Genomic DNA, 20118 nt, shown 5'->3' with positions numbered 1-20118 from the left:
GCACAGGCAAATCCATTATATGGTAACATCCATGGCACATGTCTGCTGTCAGAAGTCTTGGAAGTCTGCGGCACTGCTATTTTGTACTTGAATGAAGAACTACACTGCTCAGTCCTAAAAATTCTGTTCTGACAAGACAGCTCAGTGGTCACAGTAAGAATGATCTCAATAGCACTGCAGAATGAGACAAAATAGATATAATTTCTGGCTTTAACCAAAAGTTCCGCACTTCGAGTCCTGGTGTTTTGATACAGTCTTCAAGCTACTAAAAACATCATGGAAACTCTCTGTTCAGAATTCAAATTTTGATATACAGATTTGATACTATCTGCCATTGAATATCTTTCAACTTGTAATGGTCAGGATAAATATACTCTTTTCATAAACAATTTATCCTGGAACCATTTGCCCTGTCAGAAAACAATAATGGCCATGTCACTAGGTTGTACTTCTGCAGCAAAAATAACCAGGCATTCATTTCAGAGTACAAGTGTCAACTATACATTTTTGGTGTATCATTGGTATCTGCAAAGTCATAGAATTTTCTTAAAATGCCATTTTATGTTTCTGGTGTTATGTACACAAAGAAGTGAGAAGAGCCATAGTGAATTACTCTGGGAAGAAGTATAGAACAGAGACGTACTCTCTGTCGTTCACAAGTTTTTCTTCAGAAAAATATCTATTGCTTATTTAGGATATTTTGCTGAATAGAAAGGACCAGCCCTTAACTTTAATAGGTATTATAAGGAAGCGTTGACTTTTTTAGTATGTCATGGTTCCCTCCTCCCAAGTTATCACATCAAAAAAGTCTCAATTTAATGTTTAACTGATGCTAATTATTATGCTATCACATATTATACCAACTTGTAACAAGTGTAACAAATTAAGGTGAAATTTAGTCCAAGGTAGCTAATTATATTTGATCTACAATTTTAGAACAATTGTATCACACCCTGGGAGCTCAGGAGAACCTATACAGTTCTCCCTGTGGTGATGGATGGGCAGCTGACCTGTCGTCCATTGAGTCATTTTCAATCCCTCCCCGGGTCTGAAATTGCAGAGCCACAGTAACATTCATTCAAGAGGGGGAGAATGTTAGGATGTATGGGGAGGGGAAAACAGAGTCAACAAAAGACTTCAGCAGTTCTAGGGAGAAAGGTTCTGATCGCTGAGGGGATGGATCAGTGAGCTAGAAGTCTGGCTCAGGTAATGCAGGCTGACTATTTAATTAATGTTATTAAGAAAAAAAACTGATGTTAATCCAGAGTGAGTTTATTTTCTCAGGTGGGGGAAGGCCAATCTGAAGAACTCCTGTCATTAATGGTTGACTGAAACAGTTGTCAGTCAGGGTTCAAAGTGCATTCAAGCTCTGAAGGGAGTTGGGTTAACATTTATTTAAGCTCCCCTATAACAATGATTCTATGAAAGAGAAAAGACTTGCCTGAGCAGAAAACTGAGGCTATGCTGTTGCTATAACATCCAAGCAGCAGATACTGTTAAACATGAATATTATATCCTGCTAAGGGAATGAACAAACACATTTGCTTGTTCTTTTGTAATCCTGCCTCCTGCATCTCAGTCAGGTTTACAAATAATTCAACATTCTTCACAATAAACCAAATCACATTAATATAGTCATCAAAATAAGGACTGGTTCGCATTAGTGTAAAATCCACTGACTGAGATTTTTGTCATGAGTGACACTTAAGAGAGAGGTTGTTACACTCCTCTTTCATTTTATTTCCACAGTTGCTCTGTTGGGTTGAGAAAGAATGACTGGTCCACTATGATCCAGCCAGTTTCATGTTGGGTTCAATGCTCTAACCATTACTCCACATTGGTTCTTTCAAATCAAAATCATATGCATCTTCCAAGTTAGGTACTGTGTGCAATTCACATATGGATGTGGTGGAATGAAATTGTCATTGGCAACCTATCTGATGTTCACAAAAATACTTGTTAATAGGATATACTTTAGATACTGGACACTTGGTGGGTGAAAATGCACGGTCGCTTTACCCTCCTTTATTCCCTGTTTCAGCCAGGATTCAGCCGGGATCGAACACATGAGTTTCGCCGAACATGCGTTCGATCCTGGCTGAATCAGGGAATAAAGAAGGCTAAAGCGACCATGCGTTTTCGCCCACCGAGTGTCTAGCCTATAATGGAATAATATAATTCTGATCAGAATGCCTGGAAAAGGTCCCTTACTACAAAAGGTCCCTTAAACAAAATAGATCAATACTCAAGCATACATTTTCTGCAGTCCACAACAAACATTTATATACACATAACCACAACAATCTTTTAAAATACTACCCCCCCATCACTGAATTCTGAAGTCCTAGGAAGAGATAAATATTTTTTCATGGAAAAAACCCTGCTTATTATGACATGTACTTCATGGCACCAAGCATTAAAGAATTTGCCATTTAGCACGAACAGTAAATTCTTTAACGTCTAAATATAAAACTGTTCAAAAAGAAGCAAGTTAGCTTTGAGACAAGTACATGATGACTGTGAAACAAATAAAGCACTTTTCTATTAAAATCTGAGGTTAAAAAATAGGAGAACTGGCAACAGAGCAGTAGGAGGGGGGAGGGGGAGGTTGAATGGGAGTGAATCAAACAAGCAGGATAGCAAAGTTTTTTTGAAAATTTCATTTTCTATTTCCAGTCAGAGCCCAAACTTCAATGGCCAAACCAAGCTTCAGCCTTCTACATATTTCATTTCAAAATAAAAAAATGTGGGTGACGTCCATACAGATTTTTTTTAAATATTAAATTTATGTACACACACATTAGTTATGAGAATACTGAGTGTGATTGTTTACAACACAGCCAAAAGCCCAATATAATTAGACACATCAAGTTCCCAAACAGCTAGCGTTGGGGTTTTGTGTGAATGTTGCAGACATTGCCATTACAGTAACTGCAATATGGTCCAACTTCAGCAAGCTGCCATATTTTCAGAGAATTTAGTAAGAAAAGAAAATTATTTCCAGCGTGTATGGCATCTACCACCACTCCTTTTTTTCTTGTAGGAAGCTTTCTGCAGTTATCAGACACTTGCCCGGTAACACCACAACTCAAGAAGGCTGGAGGTCTTTTAATCTTTTCCAAAGAAACACTGGTAATTACTTGATAACAGTAAATTAGTAATGGATGAACCTCCGGCTGTCCTATACTGAGGGTAGGTAGGTAAGAGAATGGATGTTTATTCATACATAATAAGCCAGGTTTTCCTTGGATGCCTCTTTTCAGTAATGCCTGACTTGTACTTTCAAACCAGGAAGCACATAATCTTATAATGAAGAAAAATGACAGAGAGCAAATTGACCTAATCTTTGGACCTGAAACAGAGGTTTGAGTTTTAGATTAGGAAGATAACTTCAAACTTCCTTGTGACAGATAGGTTCACCCATCCCTAATGAAAATGTATGCTTGTAGCTAAAGGAAAGCTTACGATATGACAGCGAAACACACTAAATCTACAGGAAGCCTCTCATCTGGAAGGCTCCCAAAGCCGATGTACAGACTTTAGAAAGCGACATCACTTCACCAACAAGTGCAGTCACCTCTCTGGCGAAATGTGGTGGCTATCTGACATTGCCAAAACGACACACTGTATTTTAGAACAGGAAATGAACAACAACAAAAAAAAAGCTGTAGCCAATTGAAACTATGCGGTGGGTGGTGGTGAATGGTGGGGATGGTTCAGAAAGTAGGAGACATTTTCACAATACAACTGAAATTTGGAAAAGGATGCTGGCATTAAGATGCCAGCTGTTGCAAAAAATATAAGTGCCATGGGATCTTTAATGACCACTAATGGTCCAAGACCTCTGCTTTATGTCTCTAAGGATAAAATCATTAGAAAACAATAAAATATACCTTTGTTGAATACATTTCTGGACAATGATATGTGCCAATTATTCTTCTGTCCTGTAAGTTAATAAAATCAAGACCAGTTTCCTTAGAGAAAAAGTAGCTGTTAGCTTTCATTTAAAATTAATGCACTATAGGCTATGATTATAAATTATGCAATTTAATTAAAAGCACAGGGCGCTCTGAGCCAACAATCAGCAGAAGTGTATCCTCATTTTAGGCCTGCCGTTGTTGTCTTGGCCCTGACATTGTAGACAACATAAATTTGTGATGGAAATGTAGGGTTTTTCTCTCTCTCCCAACTGGTCAGTTTTGACCTAGAAAGAAATGATGACATGTAAAACTTATTCTGGAGTAAGTGGAAAACATGTGAGTTTAGAACATGATGGGGAACAGTAAAAAAAAAAAAGGCTTTTGGTGCTGAAGGAATATTCAGCCACGGATCAAGTTCTCTGATGATGCAAAACAGATATTAGGTATACAAAGAAAAATTCCAAACAGCAGGGGAAGTAGGATGGGTAAAGATAAGAAGGGGAAAAAACAATTTTAAAAATCACACACATAGAAGATGAATGCCAAACTGTAAAATACTTACTTAAACTCAGGAATCAATGGTGTGTTACGATCACTCTAAACGATAACATGATAAATGACAAACATGGATTTCACTGTTACTCCTGATCAACATGTAGAAAGTTGACCAAGGAGCATGAGACCTGGCTGATCTTCCCAGCTCATAAACCGGGTATAAGAAACCAATCCCAGCCAATGTCCAAAATGATGGCTATCTAAAGGAAGAGTGTGTAACACATACAGAGTAACAATAAAAAAAAAGTCTATTTATATAACAAGGAAATTTTGGGTCAGCTTAGCCTAGCAGTTCCTTCAATACTTTGCAGTAGTTTCTGAACAAGGAAATCACTATTCTAATCAAAGTTGCATCAGTAACTTAGTTATGCAGCAATATTTCCCTCTTTTCTAAAACTTTATTCTAAAGATACTTCTGAAGGGTCCATTTATTCATATGACTTATTATCAAACATGCTTCATGTCAATGAGGTACTAAATTCCAGATATATAGTCATATTCTATTGCTTGCAAACTGCCTGTTCTTAAAGTATGGCTTCAAAAACAAACCTGAAGATAAGTATAGCCAAAAAATGTTATCTCACTGAAGTCAGATGGAGCAAAACAATTTAAGAGACCTGTGCAACACTCACAGAAATTGAGGTATTGTCCTCAGCCAAAGAATGGGTCAAAGGCAGGAGATGGGCCTTGTCCATTCTCCTTCAGTCTTCTGAAAGGCCTTTTATTAAATATTTAACACCTTTGTTGAAATAGATATGTGAACCTCTGTTGCTCTTAATACTGCAATTCCTTGTCAAGAATACCTTCCCTCATTTATTTATTTGATTTTTATATTCCCCTTCTTTCAAAAAGTTCCTCCCCCCCCCCGGCATTTTGTCCTCACAACAACCCTGTGCTGAGCAAGTGACCAGGGTTGCCATTTACCGGGAGGGAGTGGGGGAACTCCCACCCGCGTTGTCCACCCTTGCTCCTGTGCGGGGAAATGAAAGGGCCAGAATAGCATTCCCTGACATCATAACATCATTTCAGGTGAACTTCTGGGTTGGGAAATACCTGGAGATTTTGAGGGTGGATCCTGAGGAAGGAAGGAAAGGGTTTGGGGAGAGGAGAGACTTCAATGTCTGTCTGTCTGTCTCTCTCTCTATTCATCCATCCACACAGTCCACCTTCCAAAGCAGCTATTTTCTCTAGATGAACTGATCTCTGTCACCTGGAAATCAGTTGTAATAGCAGGAGATGTCCAGCTACCACCTGGAGGTTGGCAATCCCATGCTAACTGGACGTTATCTCCCTGTGTCTTCAGCTGCTCAAGCATTCACTTTAAACTCAAAATGATGCCATGATGTCAAGGGATTTCATTCCGTTAAGTCTCCACCCCACAAAGTCTTCTTTGGCTTGCAATCTTAACAGTGACTAGCCCAAGGTGAAGCTCATGGCCAGTTGTACCACTTTCTGCCTTTGCCCTTCCCCTTCTTCTCAAATTCCTTTGGGCCATTACATCTTTCAGCCCTTCTTTCCTGGACATCCTGGGTTGGATCCAACCAATTATTCCGCTGTTGAAAAAAGAAAACCACCCACCCACTCACTCAACCCCCACCCCCAGACCATGTCATACGTAGTAAAAAGCCATGTGGGATGAGAGCTTTTGCAAGGGAAATGGGAAAAGATGGGGTGAAAAAGTAGTGGGATCCAACACCCTGCTTCCCTTTGTCCATCTTCTCAGTTGTTTTGGTACAGTCCTATTCTGTTCCTTTCCTGGGGTCCTATTATGCACCTTTTTGTCTATGCCATTGTGCTTCTGATGCCCCTTTGTAGCCAGGGTCACCAACCTCTAGGTAGTAGCTGGAGATCTCCTGCTTTTACAACTGATCTTCAGCTGATAGAGGTCAGTTCACCAGGAGAAAATGGCTGCTTTGGCAATTGGATTCTATGGCATTGAAGTCCCTTCTCCCAAACCCTGCCTTCCTCAGGCTCTACCCCCAAAAACCTCCCACCAGTGGCGAAAAGGGACCTGACTACTCTATTTGTAGCATTTGAGCAGGTTAGGCTGTGCAGCCAGACACCCTTAAGACTAAACAATGGCAGCAGGCAGACTATTCAGCTTGTTGTTTGGTAATGTTAAACCAATCACTGCCAGATACTTCACTAACATTGTATTAGTGCACTACACTGTTGGGCCTCAGCATGTGTCCTGGGTGAGATCTAAATATTGCAGCTAATATACAGACCGGCAGTTTGTCTATCAAGTCACATGATATAATGTTAAAACCAATTGACATGAAACTTTTAAAAAGTCACTGAAATTAAACATTTGGTAAATATTTGAAAATTTGTGTGTGTCTGTTAAGTGCCGTCACGTCGCTTCCGACTCATGGCGACCCTATGAATGAAAGTCCTCCAAAATGTCCTATCTTTGACAGCCTTGCTCAGATCCTGCGAATTGACGGCTGTGGCTTCTTTTATTGAGTCAATCATCTCTTGTTGGGTCTTCCTCTTTTCCTGCTGCCCTCAACGTTTCCTAGCATGACTGTCTTTTCCAGTGCCTCTTGTCGTCTCATGACGTGACCAAAATACGATAGCCTCAGTTTAGTCATTTTAGCTTCTAGGGTCAGTTCAGGCTTGATTTGATTTATAACCCACTGATTTGTTTTTTTGACAGTCCACGGAAAATTTAGAAAATATTAATTTAGTTTAAATAATAACATTCTTAATGGCTATCCTCAAAAAATGGAGTCATTCTGAATGATGTGTGACAAAAAACCGGGTACCATAAATAACGATCATTCATTCATTATAATTTATTGCAGTCCTTGATCTTTCCAGTTCTTACTGAAAGGTTAGAACTATTTACATTTAATTGTGATTTTCTGGGTTTGATTCCCCACTCCTCCACATGAAGTCTGCTGGGTGACATTGGGCCAGTCACAGTTCTCTCAGAACTCTCTCAGCCCATGCAGATGCAGGCAATGGCAAACTACCTCTGAACGTCTCTTGCCTTGAAAACCCCACGGGGTCGCCATAATTCAGCTGTGACTTGATGGCACACTGGTGCGTATGCGCACACACACACACACACACAGAGTTTGAAGTTATCCACTCAAAAGAATGAACTCTTTAACAGCTAATACGTGCGTTAAAGAAAACAAGTTATATGAAATGTTATACTGTTACCACTCAAAATCAAGGAAACATGAAACCTTTTCAAGAACTATGCCTTTCAACTATGCTAGAAGAGCAGATATTACATTCTTCTTTTTTGTTTGCTTGTTCAATGCATATACTGAATTTATAACTGATACTGAATCCTTCTTTCAATCTTTGGTAATCTGGCATCTTAAGTAGCACACAACACCCTAATCAGTTTTGCAGACAAATATTTTCTTACTCTTTCGGTAAAAAAGGTTCAACAGATTTCTGAAGTTCTGCACAACCTGTGTGCTAGAAAAGACAACAGGACGAAAGTATATATTGCAGATGAGGCCCTTTTCATACTACCTCCAGCCATCTGAAATTATATTACTTTGTTCCCCCCGTCTGCAGCCTAGAGACAAATCTGTTGGGCTAAACATCTCTAGAATATATCCAAGTGATACAGTTCTATCCTGTTCCATCATCTCCTGTTTTAGAAGAACTTCTCAGAGTATCATGGGATCAAAATGGTGCAGAAGTATCTCCTGTTCCACTTGGCTTATATGAATTGGCCCTTTTTCTACTTGTATCTGGCTCTGTGTGTATGTATAAAGTGCCATCAAGTGGCAGTTGACTTATGGCTACCCCAACAAGGGGCTTTCAAGGCAAGTGAGAAGCAGAGGTGTTTTGCCACTGCCTTCTTCGGAGGTCTCTCTTCCAAGAACTGACCCTGCTTAGCTTCCGAGATTGGGCTATATACCATGCCACCTTCCCCTCCCTGTATCTGGCTAAGCTAAGGGATAAAAAAGGGCTCATAAAAGATTGAAGGCTAAGAATTACGAGTACAAACTCATTTTGTTGATCAAGTCTTCCTACTCTCCCTTGTCTTCTTTACCCTCCCCCCTCTCCCCCAAGTCACATGAAAAGGTCAGAGGAGCCTCGAGAATGGCATGGAATACATAAGAGTATTTCAACTAGGAAAGCTGTAGAAATTGCAGGCCTCCTACTTGCTTGATCAGAAATACTTTCCACTTGAACAAGGGTATCTTTGGATTCAACCCAAGATGTTCTACAAGCAGACCTGTTAGCTCTTGATGGCATAAATCTGGCATGGGCCTATCTACCCAAGGACAGGATCAGTGGGAAAAGGCATTGAGCCCATGTGTTCAGGATCAAGCTGAGGGGTAAAAGGGAGAAGCAAACAGAAAATACTCTGTTTTATCTAAGATGCTTAGATACAGTTCCATGTGCTTACAAATCCCAACAAGCAATACACTCGGATCCTCAGGACCACCACCAGTCAAAATAACTCAGTTGAAGCTATGGTAGGACTTCATCTTCATATGTTCCAGGCATCAATACTAAGCACACTTACCTAGAAATGAGCCCCCTAATATCCAGGATTTCCATGGATTGAAGGGATTTCCTTGCTTGCTCCCTCTCCAACCCCAAAATGCTGCTCCTAGGGGATAGAAGACCCCTGGGAATAGTTGTGGAAGAACTACAGGTCTGCAGTAGGAGGAGGAATAATCAAATAATCCCCCTTGCCTGTGGAAATCCTCCATGGGATCCAAACCAATCGGACTTACTTTTGAGTAAACACACATATGACCAGACTGAAAAATCACTGGCAACTGAGTCTGGAAAACATTTTAGCAGAGTTGGTAGTAAATCTAATTTCAGTTTTAAAAAAACCTCTCTGTTCTAACCTACTAATGTACAAATGCAGGGCAAAATGGAGGCTTGCAGTGCTGTGCTCTCACTCTTTCTGGTGAGGATACATTGGGAGAGAAAGGGGAGCAAAAAAAAAGGCAGTAGGTGTCAGTAACAGCAGTAGGAGAAGCCACTTTTGATGCACAGAAAAGCCTTGGCTGAAAATGAAAGTAAAAATCAACGGCAAGCCGTGTATTTTTTAAAGGGCCGTGCATCAAATTCATTTGCCTTAAAGGCACAAAATAAACCTATTCCCTCCACTATATGGAAAAGAACCTCATCTGGCAACTGGCCAGAAGGAGGAAAAACTTTTGGAAAACTGGCCAGCAATCCTGCTTATAAGGGAATTGAAATAGAGTTCAACTGTTCTTTAATGGTAAACATGGATTGAGAAGAAAGCTCCAGCACAGCCACAGGGCTAGAATTTTTATATGGAATCCTATGGCTGTGCAGTATAATAATGGCAATTAAGGCAGTAGATTTTTTGGTTCCCCCATGTAACATTCTGAGATTTGAAATGTGTGACAGCCATGTATAATGAGATGGGATATATTGTTCCCTGAGGTGGGCAAGAGGAAAAGAAATCAAACAGTCATGCTAGAGTTGCCAGGTCCTATCTGTCCTCCGGCAGGAGCCTCATCCAGGTGGCCATGCATGATGCTCTACTGATTCCCCTCCGAAAACTCTATGGAAACCATAGAGTTTTGGGGGAGATTGCTAGAGCGTCACCTGCACTTCCTGCATAACCCGGAAGTGTTGGTGGTGCGGGGCGCACATGTGCGGATCTCCACCCACCATCCCAGCTGGCCTACTTCTGCCCCCATCCCAGCCAGCAGAGGGTCAGCGGGCAGCCCAGTGAGTTGGAGGGGAATCGCTCGCCCTGACCAGGCAATTGGGAACCCTAAGTCACACCAATATGGTATCAACTTAGTACACAACATGAGCTGTATAATTTGGCTCCAACTATAAGTCAGAATGCTTTTCATATGTAAGTTTTCATGAACTTTGAAATGGCTGCACTTTTGCTGTGATGCCTGGCCTGTTGTGTTTTTTTCATGACTGCTGCATCTTAAAAGACCTCTCTTAAAAGACCTTATTTTTTTTATTTAAAAAAATAGAGTACGTTTAATGAAAGTTTCTGTCATGTCAGAGTTAATTAGCTGCCTAAAGGCAATGGAGGATGGATTGTTCGATTATGTAAGAGAGCTGATACATTTTAAACAAGCAAAGACTGTATAAATACTGCCCTGGTGCAAATTAAAGATGGCATTGTGGGATCACGACTATGGACAGGGAGAACACAGCAGACTTCAAGTTTTTGTCTGATGTCAGCAGGAAAGCACTACAGATGGCATGAATAAGTTACCTTGTGACCTTTTCCATAACAGCCCACAGGCTAAGACTGCCACCAAATGCTTATATAATGCTACTGTAGAGATCACAAGCAATGACTTGTGCACTGGTGGTTCATGGCAAATTCTCCCCCCCTTTTTTTGCTGCCAATTGACAGCTGACGTATGGCGATCCTGTAGGGTTTTCAAGGCAAGAGACGTTCAGAGGTGGTTTGCCATTGCCTGCCTCCATGTCATGATCCTGGTATTCCTTGGAGGTCTTTCATTCAAATACTTGCCAGGGTTGACCCTGCTTAGTTTCTGAGATCTGACGAGATCAGGCTAACCTGGACTATGCAGGTCAGGGCAATATCTTACACAACAGCAATGCACAGTCAACATTAATACAATTTTTGTGCTTTTAAAAATGTTTTAGCATGAAATGAATGCAATTTCAATTGAAAAATATGCACAGAAGTGGTTTTTGGTAGACTACTTTTATTGTTGTTGTTGTTTTAGAATTTTTCCACTTTTAAGATCTAGAATATAACTTCTCTCAGGGTTCTGACACCATGGTTCAAATGCCCAAGTTACCATGGTGGAAAATCAGGTTTACTTAACCATGGCAAAGGTGTAGAATTCCTTAAACAGTAAGCAGTGTTCTGGATATAAGAAAAGATGAGTGGTGATACAGGGCTTAGGTATGGAAGGGGGCAATCACCTCAATGTGCCTTTTCTTTGTGTTTTACTTTGCCTCCTTTCCTGCTTTAAAATTATACCTAATCTTACTGCTGCATTAAACGGAAGCTGCTTCTTCAGAGATTATATGGTATGAAGTACAAATAAAGATTTACATTTTGCCCCTGCTCCAATCAAGCTGATTACAATACGCATTGTACCTTTGCAGCCTGAGTTTTCTTTACAACACCCCTCCCACCTTCTGGTTGAGATATAAAGACTCAGAGATCTCTATTCCTACGTCTATCTGACAAAGGAAGCTTTGACTTTCAAAAGCTTGTAACCCCAAAAGCGTGTTGGTCTCTAAGGTGCTACTGGTGCTACTCGAATCTAAGTGTTCTACTGCAGACCGGCATGGCTATTTTCTAAAAGTGGCAATCATGAGTCTTTCTTCAACACAATTTTCCCTTCTTCAGTCAAACTCAGTATTACTTCCAAATCACACATTTTCATTGTTTAGATTACAGTCACCAGTGCAATGTTGGTGGAAAGGACATCCCTATTGTTGTTAACATTAATTTTCCCCCACCTGGCATTGTGTGTGAATGCCTGCCCCAGTTCCATAATGTCATGGTATTCTCTCTTAGCTACAGTCCTTCCAAAATGCAGATGGACCCTGAGTAATTTTTGCAGAGAACACAAAAGGAATGTGACAAGGCAGCTGTAGATATCTCCAGCAGGATATACCAAGCAGATGGAGAAATGGACATTGTCTCTGTGCAGCAGACCTGAGTTACCAAAGTCCTCTGACTTTTCTGCTTTGAGCTCCATTGATTGGGAGGGAAGTAGGATACACATGTTTTCAACAAAGATATAAATATATTTTTCATCTTGGCTCTTTTTTTGGTGGTCAAAATTCAGGTAGCCTTTCTAATGCAATTCTCTTTGAACACATGAATTTGCCTTATACTAAATCAGACCCTCAGTCCATCAAAGTCAGTATTGTCTACTCAGACCTGCAGCACCTCTCCAGGGTCTCAGGCAGAGGTCTTTCACATCACCTACTTGCCTAGTCCCTTGAACTGGAGATGCTGGGGATTGAACCTGGGACCTTCAGCATGCCAAGCAGATGCTCTACCACTGAGCCACAGCCCCTCCCCTTTCTGTTCCCTAGCTGTGTGTGTGTTAAGTGCCGTCAAGTCACTTCTGACTCATGGCAACCTTATGAATCAATGTCCTTCAAAATGTCCTATCTTTGACAGCCTTGCTCAGATCTTGCAAATTGAGGGCCGTGGCTTCCTTTATTGAGTCAATCCAATTGTTTGGTTGCCTAGCTACCAAACAATATTCAGACCCCCTCAGGCTGCAGGCAGATGAAATACACAAAAAGGCTTGTAGCAAAGCTAAGAAGTTATCGATAAGAGGCTTGGATGGAATAAGAGGAGAAAAATCCTGCTCGCTGATGGAAACAATTGCACAAAATCAGAAGTGAAGCAAATCCAAAATGGCACAGTGGCCAAGCAGTGTGAAAGGAAATATAGAATCAGTTTTCAAGATGGTTGAAGGTATGGAAATGTATTAACATTTACAAATAACTAGCAAGCCAGGTTGGAAGTAAAAAAACTTGACCTCAGTATGTGGATCTATACTAAAAAAGTGCTTTAATTGCACCAAAAACAAAAACCAAAAAAAAACAAAAACAAAACAGGCCTCCTACAAATCTAAAACCAGAAATGCATCCAAAAATAAGCACTCTTCATTAAGCTGTGAAAAATCTAACAAATCTTAACACTTGAAGTGTCTAGATGGGGCCATTTTTCCTTCTAAATTTTTAAAATAAGCTGCTGTCATGCCTTTTTAGAATCCTCAGTAGTCAACAATATTAAACAAAGGATGATTCAGAGAAAAATAAAAACACTACATCAGAATGGGTCCAAACTAAATCTATTGGACCAATTAATGAATTTTGACATTGTAACACATATAATTATTTCTGTTAGTCTCTTTTCAACTAAAAGGATTCAAGTGAACTTACAATATAATGAATGATGAGAATGTAGTGGATATTTTAGCTGGGTTTTAGTAAAGCATTTCATACAGTACTATACAATATCTTATGGTTAGAAAGCCAACATAAGATGTTTTGGACAGTTAGTACAATCAAATGTATCAAAAACTGGCTATCTAACCGTATTAAGAGAGTAATCGTAAGTGGCAGTCCATCTAGTTGGGGAGAGATTTCCAGTGGGATCCAGGGATCGCAATTCGGTCCCATTTTGTTTTATATCTTTATAAAAGATCTGGAAGACAAAGTAGAGAATACGCTAAATAAGTCTTTTAGCTTCTACTGATTAGGGAATGGTGATCAGAGCTAGAACTAGCATTGCAACCCTATATGCTTCTTTGTAATTGGATGATTAGATTTTATAAACCATTATTTCTAAATAAGCAGAGAGACAGAAGAGAATAACAGAATACAGGAAGTTCATTGAAAACCCGCCCCCCCAGAAGATGACATTGCTGTGTCGAACATATGAAATGTTTTGTGCACCTGGACATTCTTGCATCATGCAAAAACAAAACAAAACAATAATCACATGAAAAGACAGATGAGGAAATATCATTATACATGTCGGTATACCATAAGAACTAAGTGCGCAAAGAGCTTGAGGCAAATAAAGTGAGCAACGAACAGTATGACAGTACACTAAAGTGGAGGTGTGTGACAAAAAGTGGGAATTGGGAAGGCTGTTTGAATAAATAAATGATATTTCTAAACATTAAAAACAATCAGACAAAATAATCATGATAATAGTACTTGGCACTAACCTCCCAGGGCATACGTGCAATGCTTGCACTGGTAACTAGACATTTAAAATATCAGATAGGTAATTCATGAAGATTTCAGGATGGAGCTGCTTTTGCACACGAGGATTATTTGGATCCAGATTCAACATGTAAAATATAATTTGATTTAACCTTCTACCCATTCGATTGCATTCTAGATTATATTTGGACCCTAAAGTCAAATTTCATTGTATTAGGGTAGAAAGGTTCCCACAAAAACAAAAACGTTTGACTGAAGCCATTTTGTTTGACAATACTAAAACAACCTGAGCTTGAAAACACACTTGGTCATGAGGCAGAATGTTGTTTTGCATAGATTCACCCCTGCTATTTTGCATACTGAATAACTCACATTAAAATGGTTCTTTTAGGAAGCTATAATTTTTAAAAAATGAAACAAAAACCATGTCAACTTTCATTATTTTAAAGGAAAACATCTGGGGGTGTTTTTAAGGTAGAGGCACCAAATTTTCTGCATAGCTGCTGCTGACTCTCCTTAGAAGAACTGCGAGGTTTGGTAAAGATTGGGACGGGGGTCCTATTTTATGGAGACAGTGTCCCATTCATCCCCCATTGTTTTCCTTGTAAAGGGGTTTTCTTCCCTTTTTACTGCTGCAGCTGGCGATCTCAAAATATTCCCCCCAAAAGCTGGATTTTTTTGGCTTTTTCGGGATCAGGATTACTGGCTACAGTTTAAAAAGCCATTTTTTCCCCAGTTCTGCTTTACAAAATGCATACCCCTACTAGCACCTTCTCTATGCATTCTGCCAATGCAATATCAGAACATGATTAAATGAATGGGATGCAAGGTCAAATAAATAAACTCAAAGCTCACACATGTATAGGATGGATATTCCAAGCCATATGAGATAATTGGTAAGAGAAGACTGAGACCAAAACATAGAACAAATGGATTTCACAGCACACTTGAATCATGATTGAGTACCGGATCAGGTTTAAGGTTCTGGTATTGACCTTCAAAGCCCTAAATGGTCCAGAGCCATCGTACCTGTGGGACCACCTGTTCCAATACATCCCCACAAAGAGCACTTTGCTCAGCTGGAAACAACTTACTGGTGATCCCTGGTTTGAAAAGAATCTGTCTGTCCTCGACCAGGGCCATGGCCTTCTTGGCTCTGGCCCCCGTCTGGTGGAACGCTCTGCCAAGTGAGATCCAGGCCCTGCAGGACCGGAAGCAATTCCACAGGGCCTGTAAGACTGAGATGTTCCACCGGGCATATGGCTGAGGACAGCAATGGTTTCCATCTTGCTGGCCTCCCTTCCTTTCCTTTATGACCGTTGGATATATATTATTACTTTTATCTGCAGGATTGTGTTTATTCCTTTATATTTCCCTCTGTTTGGTTCCTGCTGTGGCTTTATTTTAAACATTTGACAGCTATGTTTCATCCTTCCTGCTATGGCTTTATTGTTACTGTGTATGGTTAAGGGTGCCTTGGATTTTAAGTTATGCTATAGTTTTAAATTGTAAATTGTTGTTGGTTTTAATTGTGTGAAACTGTTATGAGCCATTCTGAGCCTGACCTGGTCAGAAAGGGTGGCATAAAAGTCCAATAAATATTAATAACAATAACAATAAACATTTGACAGCTATGTTTCATCCTTCCTCCTGTTATGTAAATGTAGAACAAACTCTCTACCATGTAGCATTTAGTAGGTGTTTATACACAGGGGAAACACTGAACTCCGTAGGTTATGTATTTTATACCTCCTGTAGAGATCATATTGTTTACTGTTTTTTTTTTTTTTTTTTTTTTTGGGTGTCCTAATTCTCATTCTAGGTAAAACTGAACAGCTGCATTCATGGCAATAATTAAATAACAGAAGGGAGGAGAGTCTATTCTGAGGACAGTCAGTTATTAGGACAAGAACAAAGTTAGTCCTCAATTTAAAATGTAATGGTTGTTAAACTTATAACAGAATGAATTAAGTAGAATTGCTCACGGTGGGAACTCTAAATTCATTTTTTAAATGAAGTCTTTATCAATAACGTCTTTTCGGCTACAGTTACTATCCAGATTAGTCGAGGTACCATTTCTGCAAACACAATCTGGAAGCTTTTGTGGGCAGGGGAGCCGTTATAGTAGAATAGCTGAATTGGTTGCTATCTCTGCCTGTAGTTCATCACATCATAGGGACAAAGGTCTCTGCCTATTCAAAAGCAATCCTCAGTTATTATTTAAGCTAATGTAGTATGTGGAGTTGAGGAAAAACGAGGCTCACTACTCAATTCAGCGAGCTATACAGTATTCTTTGATTACTTCTCTTTCAATACCCTACAGCATATAATGAGACTGTCTCTACCCCTCCAAATATATACCGCTTTTCGATGCGGCTCTGCATTTCTGCACAAACTGTTTTTCATCTAATGTGCTTTGTCCTAAAAGGTCACTTGTTACATGCACAACGTATTCCCACACAAATCTTTAATTCGATAAGCCAAAATAAACAACCATGCCATATGATGTACTGGAGGTATACTTGTAGCTAATACTTTAGCTCAGCAGGAAACCGCATTCTCAAACCCTTTGATCGTTGCTAAAGTGTGCACTAACTAGTTAACATTTATACCTTAATTCTGCAGTCCATGATTCTCTTCATTTCCTGCTCATGAGAACAGTCAAGCAGTATTCATCTATGTGTGTGTAAAGTGCCGTCAAGTCGCAGCCGACTTATGGCGACCCCTTTTTTGGGGTTTTCATGGCAAGAGACTAACAGAGGTGGTTTGCCAGTGCCTTCCTCTGCACAGCAACCCTGGTATTCCTTGGTGGTCTCCCATCCAAATACTAACCAGGGCTGACCCTACTTAGCTTCTGAGATCAGGCTAGTCTGGGCCATTCATCTATACATTATGTATAATCTATACATTTCCACACATGCTAGAAAACCAAGCATACAGGAGGAGTCTGCAGTACTGAGGTTCATACAGCCAAGAGAGGCGGCCATAATTAGACTTTTTGATGCTGCATTAGCTGTGGAAGCTGCTACAGCAAAAATATATATATTTTGTGTTCTTTTACAAATACTTAAATAATTCCTGCAGAATTCCTGCAGAGACAGTGTGGTGTAGTGGTTAAGAGCAGCGGACTCTAATCTGGAGAACCAGGCTCAATTCCCCACTCTTCCCCATGAAGCCTGCTAGGCCAGTCACAGTTCTTTCAGAAGCAAACATATTCTGTGGATTTGCACTGGGTTATTTTTTTATACTATTCTGAGGGTATAAGGATCAGATTGAGGTTTTTCACAATAGTCTTGAAACAGGAACAGATTAAAGCAAGAGGATCTGCAAGGATTTACAGGAGCACCTCATTTCCCCCTCCCCCACTATTTTCTTTTTTCCTCCCGTGAAAGCCTCTATCGCCTTTCTCCTTTTTCTACTTCCTTCTCTCCCACTCACCAACCAACCAATCATTATCTGCCCCCCGTCTTCAGCTTCTCCTCCTTCCCTCTCCCTGACAGCCTCTGGCCCAGTTGTGTGGTGTGACCTGGCAGACCCAGTTGTGCAATGGGGAACCTGCAAAGACTAGGATGGAGCACCTCAGTCTGCCCTGTACACCCTTCCCCACATTATTTACTCTTTCCCTCCTTCTGGCAACTTCCATATCCTCACCTTTCCTTGCATCTTTCTCTTTTTTTCCGTCCGCAAGCACCCGACGTTTTATCTGCCCCTCATCTCCAGCTATCTTAAACTATTTACTTCACTGATACCTTGTCTTTCTCCACTATGGGGGCCTAAAAAAACCAATATTATTCTCCTTGCCTTCATTTTATTTTCACAACAATTGTGTGAGGTAGGTTAGGCTGAGGGAGAATGACTGGCCCAAAGTCACCCGGCAAGAGTGGGGATTTGAACCTGGATCTCCCAGATCCTATTTGGAAACTCTAACCGCTAGATCACACTGGCTTTAATGGGGTAGCAGCTGCATAGCAGCCATTCACCTGGTGGTTTCTGCTGGGCCTTGCCCTAATGAATTCTCCTTCAAAGGCGAAAAGAATCCCGCTCCTTGCTGACATAACCCAAGGCCTGAAGGCTGGTTTTACTGTTGTGGTTTCGTAACCCTCACAAACAGCCACTGAGAAGGCATTTGTTTCTTAAACCTACAGGCACTGCTTCTATTATTTGGGGAGGGGGTTAACCCTAAAGTTTTTTTAAAAAAATATTTCAGATTTTTCTGCAAAACTGGGACTTTTATCAGCTTTGTAAAAAGATCTTACTTCTCTGTTCATGGCTCCAGTCTCTGGATTTAAGTATCCACAGATGGAACCATGCTGAGAATTAGATATACTGACAGGGGAGGAACCCACAAAGACTTGTGGAGGGGCATCTCATTCCCATCCCCACTACTTTTTCCTTCTCTTACCTGAAAGCCCCCACATTGTTTTCCTCTATGGGGAGAAGAACTGCTGCCTTTGCTGTATGAACACTACAATGCAGAAGGAAGAATACTTTTTATAGTTTGCATAAACGTTTAATATATCCTTCCTCATAGCATTTTATAGTAGAAATGATGAAAAAGCCAAGGAGGGTTGTGTATTGCACCATTTTTGAACATTAATTAAGAGAAGAAACCAAGAAGTCCTAACAAGTTTTCATTGTCCTGTAATCTAGGGATTCAGAGGGAAATAGACTGTGTGGCTGATGGGGTTGCTACAGAGCAAAAAAACAAGCGACAACTGGTAGAATGGGAGAATTAATTGTAATTCAACTCTAAGACCCCTGTGCACGTTGTTGGTGGGTGGGGAGAATCTTAAATACAAACCTCAAAAGAATTGACTAAAAGACAAAAACAAGCTAACAAATAAACCTAAAAAAACCCTGAGCATATGGAAAGAACAGTCAATACAGCAGCATTTCAAAAGCTACACATCCAAGAATATAATATTAGGCTCAGGAATTAAGCTTTTATTTATTCTTGTATTTACTTCAGATCCCCCTAATGCAGCATATGTAAAACATGTAGGGGTCTCAGAGCTGAATGAAAATTTTCCCACTGCTCCAATTGTTTCTTCCTTTTTGCTCTGTACATGATGTAGCCCTCCTTTTCTTGCTTGTTGGGGCTGCTATAGAACAACGGATGCCAAGGGTTTGGAGGCAGAGTTACAACTATAAATCCTGGAGACAGAAACAAGCATAGCAAATTGGAAAACGAATGTATTTTATCATGAAGATAAGGACATTGCTAATTCTGGTTGCTAAGCATGTTATAAATTTATATATTACAGGGCTACCTGCACAGACAGATTAAATTACAACTGAAGTGATCTGCCAAAATAGCTGTCCATCTCTTTTCCTTATTGCACTAATAGCTGCTCCAGTGGGGGAAAACAGGAAACATACAGAAGGGATACATATCCACTGCCCCCCCTATGCTGCAGCTACAATTCTCCCTCTCCCCCTGCCCCATCTCACACACACACACACACACACACACACACACACACACACACACACACACACAGGTGCCTTTAAATGAATTTAAGGACATTTGAATCATGGATCTCTTGTGTTACATTTTTGGACAGTTAAAATGCTTTTGACTGACCCCAGGAGCTTTTATTTAAATAAACAATGTGCCCCAAATCTTAGACTTCTCAAGTATATACAGCTCAGTTGCACAGAAGCATGAGTATTCAGCCTGAAATTCTTGCAACAGTGTCAAATTCAGCTTGAGGCTGCAACCCCAAGTAAGCTTACTTGGAAATAAAAGGTAAAGGTAGTCCCTGTGCAAGCACTGGGTCATTACTGACCCATGGGGTGACTTCACATCACAATGTTTACTAGGCAGTCTATGTTTACAGGGTGGTTTGCCATTGCCTTCCCCAGTCATCTACACTTTGCCCCCAGCAAGCTGGGTACTCATTTGGTCGACCTCGGAAGGATGAAATGCTGAGTCAACCTTGAGCCGGCTACTGAAACTGACTTC

General features: G+C 40.4%; 1 protein-coding gene across 4 annotated transcripts in view; it reads right to left on the bottom strand.

Annotated features, from left to right (window-relative positions):
• GABRB2 (gamma-aminobutyric acid type A receptor subunit beta2) overlaps positions 1-20118 on the bottom strand; it is a 152874-nt gene that overhangs the window by 577 nt on the left and 132179 nt on the right. The window contains exons 9-10 of one of the 4 annotated variants that reach the window (XM_056857356.1): positions 13516-13626; positions 3894-3944 (exon numbers count right to left, since the gene is read on the bottom strand). The exons of 1 other annotated variant lie outside the window; for it this stretch is intronic. In XM_056857356.1, coding sequence (XP_056713334.1) covers positions 3894-3944; positions 13516-13626 — 162 coding nt within the window. The remainder of the gene's footprint in view (positions 1-3893; positions 3945-13515; positions 13627-20118) is intronic. 2 more of the 4 variants (XM_056857364.1, XM_056857372.1) reach the window with 2 other exon arrangements.

The sequence above is a fragment of the Euleptes europaea genome, chromosome 1 (genome assembly GCF_029931775.1).
Source record: "Euleptes europaea isolate rEulEur1 chromosome 1, rEulEur1.hap1, whole genome shotgun sequence".
Lineage (NCBI taxonomy): Eukaryota > Metazoa > Chordata > Lepidosauria > Squamata > Sphaerodactylidae > Euleptes > Euleptes europaea.
This window is presented reverse-complemented; position numbering and strand designations above follow the sequence as displayed.